Source organism: Mya arenaria, chromosome 10, assembly GCF_026914265.1.
Source record: "Mya arenaria isolate MELC-2E11 chromosome 10, ASM2691426v1".
Lineage (NCBI taxonomy): Eukaryota > Metazoa > Mollusca > Bivalvia > Myida > Myidae > Mya > Mya arenaria.
Genome location: NC_069131.1, coordinates 14,697,336 through 14,707,168, shown reverse-complemented (window position 1 = coordinate 14,707,168; position 9,833 = coordinate 14,697,336). Strand labels below are relative to the sequence as shown.

The 9,833-nt window shown below is 35.7% G+C and overlaps 1 protein-coding gene across 1 annotated transcript; it reads right to left on the bottom strand.

The window, feature by feature from the left end:
• Positions 1 to 5,736: 5,736 nt before the first annotated feature.
• LOC128204066 (collagen alpha-2(VIII) chain-like) lies at positions 5,737 to 8,625 on the bottom strand. Its single transcript, XM_052905403.1, has 2 exons — positions 8,209 to 8,625; positions 5,737 to 6,259 (listed from the first exon to the last, which is right to left on the bottom strand). Exons 1-2 carry the CDS (start codon positions 8,588 to 8,590, stop codon positions 5,847 to 5,849), a joined length of 795 nt encoding a protein of 264 aa, XP_052761363.1. The 5' UTR covers positions 8,591 to 8,625; the 3' UTR covers positions 5,737 to 5,846.
• Positions 8,626 to 9,833: the final 1,208 nt, after the last annotated feature.

Here is a 9,833-nt window from a genome sequence, read left to right as displayed (position 1 = left end):
TTTATTAAAGTATTCTCCCTAAATACAAATGTATTGAGTGTCGACCAGTATGGTACATTACGTTGTTGTAAAGCTGGCACGGCAATTTTGTATAAGAAATCACTTGTTCCTTATTTTTCTTTTATTGATACTTTTAAAAATCATCGCATTTCTAGTATTGAGATAAAATGTATAGATTAAAAGTCGCTAATTAAATTCTGTATATATATGCCTACAATAAATATATAGATTATTACAAATATATGTTTTGAGATTTACATTTATTGATCTCGGTCTATTCTCAAATGGGGAGCATTATTGCTGCAGGTGATTTTAACGGTCAATACGTATGAAATAGAAACCAAAATACGTCAGTAATGACGGACGTTATTATAACGAACAACCAACCTCATATCCGTGCAACACAATGCTGGTTTAAATGAAGGAACATTCATACCAACAGGCAAAATAATTGAGCATGTACTAGTTGAACGTGCATTCATCGGTAGCGTGGCACATTTTAGATTAGGTTCTACAGACAATGCAATAACCTCGGACCATATGAATTAACATTTCGTCCCATTAGCAACGCCCCAATGTTGGCCACCTCGATCCCGACATAACGGTGTGGTGTTCCACGAATTTACAGCGGATCATATTCACATGTATACGGAAGAAATATCAGTGCCTAAGTTACATATCAATAAACGGCGAACCCAGTCATCCTAAATGACTAAATAACAAATACACTGAAAAATGAAGACTGTAATTTACCGCACAGTAAATTCAATAAATGTTCCTACTGGGTCCGTGATGTAATAGACGCCCATACAAAAGCCAGATTAATGCGTAAACAGATGATTGTTGAAGGATTCCCAAGAGGAACAACAATACATCCTTTCGCAACTACAAATCAGCAAAAGGAGACTTCCGACGAACACAGGGAAACAAACAGAGATAATTTGGAAATAAGGTAATTGATGATCTAAACTCAGCGGCAAAGTATGATAACATATATTCTGGAAACTACTACGTAGAAAACTTGGTAAGTGCACGATATCTGCAATAAGCTGATAGTTTATAACATCACATATACTGATGAAATGGTTACTTACGGTTTATCAATCAATTTGAGGGAAATGATGGACTATCGAAAAGGGATGATAAAAAATAGAGAGCTAAAAACTAATTGAAGCAAAGGTTATCTAAATACGGAGTGCCTGTCAGTGAATTTCACCACTTAAGAGGTAAAGCGTGCAATCAAGCCTTGAAAGAAAGGGAAAAGCCCGGGAATAGACAACCTTTTGAATGAAAATTAAATATATAGCGGAAAGGGCGTACTATCTGCTCGTACCACGCTATTTAATTTATATACTATATATAATTAATATTTAATGTTATACTTAAGAATATTAATTTTATGAAAAAAACGGCTTACTGATCCCATTTTACATAAGCAAGGTGAAACTCCAATCCAACTCAAGCAGGTATAGACCCGTAAGATTTTCCAGAGAGTCCTACTCAATAGACTTTATGAATTGTTATCAAGAAAACAACCTCTTTTCCCTTCAAAGCAACAACAAGGTTTAAAAAACAAAACCTTAAGCTGTGTCACTGCCGCATTTAGCCTCCAAGAAACTGTGTACTAGCAGATCGAACGTAACAGTAATGTGCATGTTAGCATGCTCGATCAGAAATGTATTCATTTGATTCGAACAAAGGGCTTTCTCAAGTTAAACGACTGGGAATTACAAAAAGTTGCTACGTATTTTGGTATCTGCTTATATACGACTGAAATGTGTAGGTTGGCTGTACGGGGAAGGTTCCGAAGAAATACCAGTCCTTTAACGAGTGAGACAAGGATGTGTATACTTTATATTATCTCGTGTATATAGATGAACTCTTACATGAACTGGAAAAAGTAACCTAGAATGTTTCGTGTTTTCAACAAAGGGAGATTATCCTTCTTTCGTTGATGATAGTTCTCTTTTATCAATATCTCCCTTGAATTTGCATTGCATGCTTGACGGGGTGATTAACTACTGTACGGAGTGGAAAATTGCCATTAACGTATAGATTTCGACCGTTTTAATACTAAAGAATGGGAATGAATTTTCTGAGCATTTCAATAACAAACCATTTGGGAATTCGATTCGATTTAAATTTAAGATATGAAATACGTATTGACGAACGCTGCCAAAGCCAAAAACGATTTCTTTGGTATATCTGCACAAGGCTTACATCCTTAAAGCTGCGCCCTCACCGATATACCATTTTTACAACTTTTTTTATTTTTCGTCTTGGAAAGAGCAATTTTTGGCGTAAATATCTATAATATGAGATTGCTGACAAAAAATCAAATCGTGGATTTTCATATCTGCGTTTGAAAGTTAATGTTTTATGGTTTAAACCGTTACTAACGGTTTAAGAAAAATGCATAAAACATCATTTTTTTGCGATCTCAGTTTTTGTCAGTAGTCTTATATAACTGGGTTCCATGGATTTTCGCAAAAAATGGCTCTTTCCAACATAACATAAATAAAAAAACGTAGTTAAAACGTTCAATCTGTGAGAGTGCAGCTTTAAAGTCTAAATCTAATTGTGTCTTTAACAGTATACAAGAAGAAAATCTTGCCTATTACATTATATGGCAGTGTTCTCCAATGTTATAATAAGAAAATTGATATTCGTGCATTGTCCTCCAACGTTAATTGTACTAGGGAAGGAGGAGGCACACCGTTGTACTGAGACTGGTCGTGTTTTCGGAGTATTTCTTGAAAAGTTAACAAAAAAATGTTAAAGATATGCTTACAATTTTCTGAAAAAAATTATATGTTGGTAAATTACATATAAGGTTTGTTTTCAAGACGTTAACCCTCAAATTACATTCTCCTTGGGGGAAACGGAAGTCGTTAACTTGAGAATATCAACAATAACGTTTCGGGAAAAAATGCATTTTCTTCGACAAAACGTATTTGTCAAACTGTCTGAATTGTGTGTTCAACACAAACAGATGATACATTATATCCTGAAACTGAACCTGAAGCCAGGCTGATTATAGACCTAATGGTAAAGCAGTTAATGTCGTGGTATATTACTGACATTCATTTCGTACAAGTTTTCGTATATCATTTTGCGGTTCGACTTATCATGACTAACAGGAGACTATATTCCATTTTCTTTTTTGAGGCACACCTTAAAAGGGAATTCGAGGTACCATCAAAGCAGCGATTGCAATTAAACTAAGCAGTTCAATAATATTATAGCTTCTTGGGACAACAAGGCTTAATAATTAGATGGGCAAAATTTGTCTGTCTGTCTGGCCGTCTAGCTATCTGTCTGGCCGTCTATCCGGCCATCTGTCTGTCTGTCTGTCTGCCTGCCGGTCGGTCTAGACAAAATAAGTTATGTATATTTAGTGTTAATATTATACAAGTCTGCTGGCAATACTCCTTTTATTTGATAAAGACAATTGACGCTATTTTATTGGAAGGTATGCACTTTGGCTTGCGTTACTCGTGTTATTCGGTTAGGATTTGTATTGGTATAATTTCTCGGCCAAACTCGATATCCAGCCATTTCGCTTCAGTCACTTAAAAGCCATCGCCCTTTAATTTTTGAAATGACCTAAAATCAGTATTGTCTGATCAATACCTTTAGAATCGTTTTGTCAAAGCATTATCAAATAGTGTCAGAATGTGTATGAACATAATGTGTTCGTACGAAAGCTTTTTAGATTGAGTCACTCGAGAGTTATCTCTCTTTATTTATAGATATCATCTCCCAGCTTTCTCGTCCGATCAATAACTTAAGAAGCCTTTTCCCTATCATTACCAATCACCAGATCTGGTCAGAATGTGTATTGACAGAATATCTCCGTCAGGTTCGTTCACAAACCATGTCGCCTCATTCATTCCAGAGCTATGGCCCTTTAATTGGCAAAAACTGTATTAGCAGCGTCCGAACTCTACAGTTGGCTAACGTACAACTAGTGATTACCAAACTTGGTGTCCTACAAAACAAACGGGCTTGTTTTGCAACAGTTGACGCACTTGTTGTTTAATTCTTTCATAATTGTCAAAGTAGGTAGAAAGAAAATAGTTTAAAAATATGATTTTATTTGATTACCATTAAGTGGAATAAGGTCATTTAAACACATGATGTTAGATTTCTGACGGTATTTTAGCTTTAATGAAAAATTGGAATAAGTAATCACATACATGACTGTATGCCACGGAAATAAGCTACTAAAGAAAAGAAACAACAAAAGAAAATAAGTCAGAATTTCAGAAACCTTTTATACAAACATACTTGGATGGAACTATTTTCAATCCAAACAACTGGCGATCATGGTACTTCTGAATCGCATGAACGCAAGGCCGCTAAGTTCACACCACTTAGCCTCTAGGTCGACGGAACTGTATTGATAAAAAGTATCAAAACACTCAAATAAGATATTGAGTGGTACTGAAGAATACCATGGACAGTGTCTTGATTTCCTGCAGTATTGTTCAAAACGGCGAAAGTTTGGTAATTATCGAAACACGTTTGGCACGAAGAGGTCATTATTGTTGACTTAATTTAATTCAGATGTTAATGTCACTGCTTTAGTATATGAACTAAGATAGAAGTCTACTGTCTTCGACTTGCTTATATAGGCAGCAAATATACCAACCCGCTTTGCCGCTAGACAGACATGCCTCCAACTTCATGCCGCCAGTACCGTAATATCACGCCAACAGACAGGTAGGCCACCATGCTTCAAAGTTCACACCGCCAGGCCGAAAGGCCGAAAGGCTGCAAATTTCACGCCTTCAAGTCGATAGGCCGCCTTGTCGCTAGGCCACCATCCCGCAAACTCCACACCTCAAGTCTACTAGGCCTCGAAAGCCGGTATATTTAAATTACTCGTACTGAACACGAAGAAAAATTCTAAAATCAACTCAGTCTATAACGCAGTAATGTTACATTGAATTAAAACTAAAATCGTATCCAATCGGCAACCCTTTTTAATAAATATTATTTTGGTAGTTGGGATAATACGTGCTTGTTCAGTATGATTGTTCAAACATTTTGAACATTTCAATGTTAAACCATGGTCTTTCAGAAAATTTATTATGAGTCATGTAATATGCGGGTGTCACCTCATCCGCTCTTGGAGTCCAGAATATTGCTTATTTTAAAACTGGAGTCCGGAAAATTATTTACTACTTTAAATATATTTAAAATATAAACACCTATATATTTGCTTTATATTCTGATATTGAATTCATATCATGGCATCGTGTGCCATTTCAAACAATCGAAAGCTTCAACGCACGTGTAACGATACTTACATGCAATAATGTTGTCACGTTATGATCAGGTTTGATGCAAACATGTCAAGAAAGCTTTCTGGAATTATTAAGCCAGAAAAAAATATATTGCCTGAATGTGTATGTCTACATTAAACTATAATCCAGTAGAAAATGAATAATTAAGTATTACATATTCGCACTTTAACAGGTAATAATGAATTAATAGCCAAGCTGTGTATAGATCACCGGTGGTATAATGTTTTATTGATAAATTATATAAAAGAAGAGCAAGCGAAGCAGCGAAAGAACTTCTGAATTCGACTGAAAGTTCAGCTTAGTCTGTTTTGCAGAATTGCGCGGCTTACGTGTTCTCAGTTTACACTCATGACATTGAAAACAGGCGTAGTGCACAGATGATATCTAACAATATTTAACTCACAGTAAATGAAAACAAAAATAATTCACGTAATGATTTTATTTAAATAACTTATTTATCACTGCAAAATTGACTTTTACTTTCATTGTATAGTTTCTGCCTTTTGGCTTTTTATGAACAATGACCTAAGCACATCAGTTGTGAATGAGAGCACAACCAAAACTGGTCCAATGATACGAATCCTCATACAGTTGTACGTATGAGGCCCCACTGGAGCATTGTACCCAGACATGTTCACCAGCATCAAGCTGTACAAACGCCTGACTACTAGAACAGGTATACCGTTCCTTGTCATAGTGTTCACTTGCAATGAGCACTGTGCCTTCCTTCATTATCTGGAGATAAGCATATTTATTTAGAGCCGTACATGTATGCATGGTGAACAAGTAGAGTCCCCCAACTGGAGCCGTGAACTTGCCCGTGGTGGGGCTGTAGCCGTTGCCCTGGTTGATCTCCACTGTCTTGTACACTATCACCTCACCTGTGGACAGGGTTGTGGTCTGTGGAGAGCGGGCGTGGAAGTACACCAGTGGAGTAGCGATTTGGTCTGAAAAATGATTTGTTATATATTTATAGATTTAAATTATAGTGTTTGTCTGAGTGGGTAGTTTTTTGTCAACTTGGCTTTTTGAAAAATGTAACGAAATAATAAAAGTGCGATTATTTACGTTTTATCAAACGATAGAAGTCTGCATAGAAGAAGGCGTGGAAATACTCCAATGGAGTAGAGATTTAGTCTGAAAGTGAATTATTACACATAATCTTAAATATCAATTATAGAGTGTTTGTGAGTGCGTTTTGTTTTTGTCTTGCCATTATTGTAACGAAAGTAGTAAAGCGCGAGATTATTTACGCGTTATTAAACGATAGAAGTCAGCTAAGCAGATTAAAGACATAAGCTTAAATACTCTTATGTTCTTTTCATTTTTTTAAAAAAGGAATCAACCTCGATATAGTATTTTAATAGCTTAGTATACATTGAGTTACCTAACTTTGTTACTTTTGTTAACAAGCAAATATCAGCTAGTTATTTATTCCTTGTCACATTTTCAAAAAATCATGAAGTCGATCTCTAATTTAAACTTTTGATGATGTTGTTTCATTCTTACAACCATTTTGATTTAAAATCACACCGTTGACAAAGTTGTTAGCTTATTGACCGTATGTATGTGTACCTTATAGTGCATATTTCGATTTTGAGATTATTTCCTAAAGCGCAGAATTACCCTAATCGGGTCCTGTTACTCAGTTGTAGATGGATAAATGGAAGAGTATGGGAGACACAGTTTCTATTTTAGGGTTAATACATCTTTTCAAGGGGGGTTACCATCTGCAAAGGTCTGCAAAATGGTTTACAGCCCGAGTGCGTTCAGCGTCCATTGTCATGATGCGAGCCTTGATACCGCTTATGTAAAACAAAAGTCGGTCATAAACGGCACGTGAATTTACTGAATAATGCACGTGTTTTACGTTTTAACACACCACTATATCGGCCCCAAAACACACATTTTATGCAACAATCGGTAAAAATCTGTAAATGTAAACAATGAGGTTTCATAATAAACAAATTCTAGAGTTTTTTAATGGACAACCGGGCTGTATTCTTGATAGAAAACGCTATGTCTCGCTGCAAAATAGTTCGAAATGGTAAAGACAGATATCATACCAATGTAATGTTTTTTATAGAACGCTCATATATTAAAAAAAACAGTGGGAAAGGTTTTAGACTGTATTACATATCGATATCTTTATTTGAAAAGCTTGTTTTCAATCAAATGTTGTTGTTTTCTACATACTATTTTGAAAGTGTTAAAGACTAACTTTTAGGCTATGGTTTTTGAAGGAAACGTATCACTATGTCATCGTTGAAATAGCATTTAAATATTACATAGCCACGATTCCCTCATTACATTAGTAATGCGTGATCCGGTAAAAATAACACCTTACGCTTTAAATTACTACTACTGCGATAATTGATAAATGCTCATATGAAGAAAACAGTGACAACCTATATACGGGTCTTAGAACATATTTATTGAGAACTTTTCATAAATGTTAGAATAATAATTCTGTTCAAACTAATGCGGGCCCCTTTATACTATGTTTAATTGTAAAAAAGCTATCCATTTTAATACCTGGAAAGTATTGGAAGAATTGCAAAAATGCAACTGAGTGTTTACGGAATTCTGTTCGATATATATTTTGAACGATCACACTTATGTCATAAAGCGGTCGAAAGATGCAATGAGATTTTTTTTCCATGAAAAAAACCGGTACTTTGAGTGATAGTCCGATTCGTTATCAATCGAACGTCAAACGTGACCGAGTTTATTGGGATTTAAATTGTATTCTGTATGTTCTATATCGAATGAGAGCATTATAACAAGACGTTGAATGTGAGAACTTCGAAGTTTACAGAAAAAGAGAAAAATAAGGTATACTTAGGCATACCACTTCGTTGTTTTAAAATGCACAAAAGCTATAACATGAACTGACCTTTTATACCATTGAAGGCGGCAATAGTTTGTTCTATCGTACTGTTAGAATCGGAAACTATCTTCTCCAGCGTATTGGACTGGTTTCTCTCAACTTCCTCCATGAGTGAACCCAGTCTTCGTTCTGCTTGCTCTTGTTGATCCTTTAGGGCATCAACGGTTGCGTGCAATCGTTCGTTTTCTTCATTGATCCGCGATAGGTCTTGCTCAACAGATTTGCTCACAGCCTTGTTTTCCTTTAACACGTTCTCAAAAGCGAACTCCATGCGAATCATTCTCTCGAGCACCTTTTCCTCGTAGTCGAATTTGGAGCATGCTGGACACGATGGCTCGGAAGCCACGGTCACGCTGACCAGTAACAACAGCTGAAGAAGTCCAGTCATTCTCTATCAAGCATTCAGTAAATATAACTGTTAGTTGACGGGTTAGCTGAATGTTTGCGAATGAGAAAAAAATCGTTTAATATATTTACGAGCAGCTATCGGATTCTGAGCGAATACCGTATTTTCTCTTATTATCCCAAGTTCGCATAGAAGTCAAATCTTTGCAAGATTAAGATACGACACGAAACGATACAAACGGTAATAAAAACTGCGTTTTGATGCGGATGATAATATTTCAGTGGAGTGATATTTGCATTTCACAATGACACTTGGTATTACATGACGCCAACAGATCGGAATATGGCACTCAAGTATGACACTGGAGTGTAATAAGGGCATCCATATTTGCGGTATGTATCGCGTGCGAATTTATGATGGGTATATAATAAAGCTGGATCAGAGAGATAGCTAATACACTGACTGACATATTACGTAAGTTGTGTTTGAATATTGTGATTTGCATTTTGTTTTAATTGATATTTTGAGACTCAGTGTTTAATCATGTTTGGTTTCGCAAGTGTATCGTTAGTTACAGTCATCAACTAAGCAATAGTTTCTCTTTAGATGACTACAGATACGGCTAATATTTTAAAACCGGACTAAAGGCTAACCATTTCAGATTTACTTTGTGCAATATTACGGTAGTTTAGATGTACTTGGAGCAGTTTAAAAATGATAAGTTTATGCTAAAGGCCTATTACTCTGATCTAACCAGATATATATGAGCCCCGACAAGTAGAATGAAGTCTTAAAGTAACATTTTTAACTTAATACGTTTTTTGGCAATCAACTTTAAAATATCCATTATCTTTTATACATGTAATATATAAGGAAACACCGGTTACGTTGCGGTTAAAGTAAGACGTCATATTGTTGGCGAAATTACTTCTTATTTTTTATAAGATCCAATTTTTCTTGTCGCGGTTCGATGTACCATTTGGAGATGGGCGGCTGGTTATCATTTATCCTGCACGAAAAATCTAGCAAAAAGAAGGTTGATATGTATTTAAGTATTTAAGTAGCTCTGTTTTGCGTCAAAACGTGTGCCCTGCATTCAAAACATGTGTGGCGTTTTATTAATGATTGTTAATACATATAGTTCCGTGCTGGTATGTCATGTTTTTTTTTATAGAAGAAAAGCTTTCTTCTAGATTGTGTAAGCTACTAGCAAAATACCTGGCTCATAGAAAGTGTGGCCTGTAATGTAGACGTTAACACCGGTATCCTTGTCGAGAGAAACAGT

Excerpts from the sequence above, each read along its gene's own strand:
- LOC128204066 (XM_052905403.1), bottom strand. The coding sequence starts at position 8,590 with ATGACTGGACTTCTTCAGCTGTTGTTACTGGTCAGCGTGACCGTGGCT. Across the intron at positions 6,260-8,208 it reads CGCCTTCAATGGTATAAAAG|ACCAAATCGCTACTCCACTG; the intron begins GTCAGTTCATGT and ends ATCATTTTTCAG.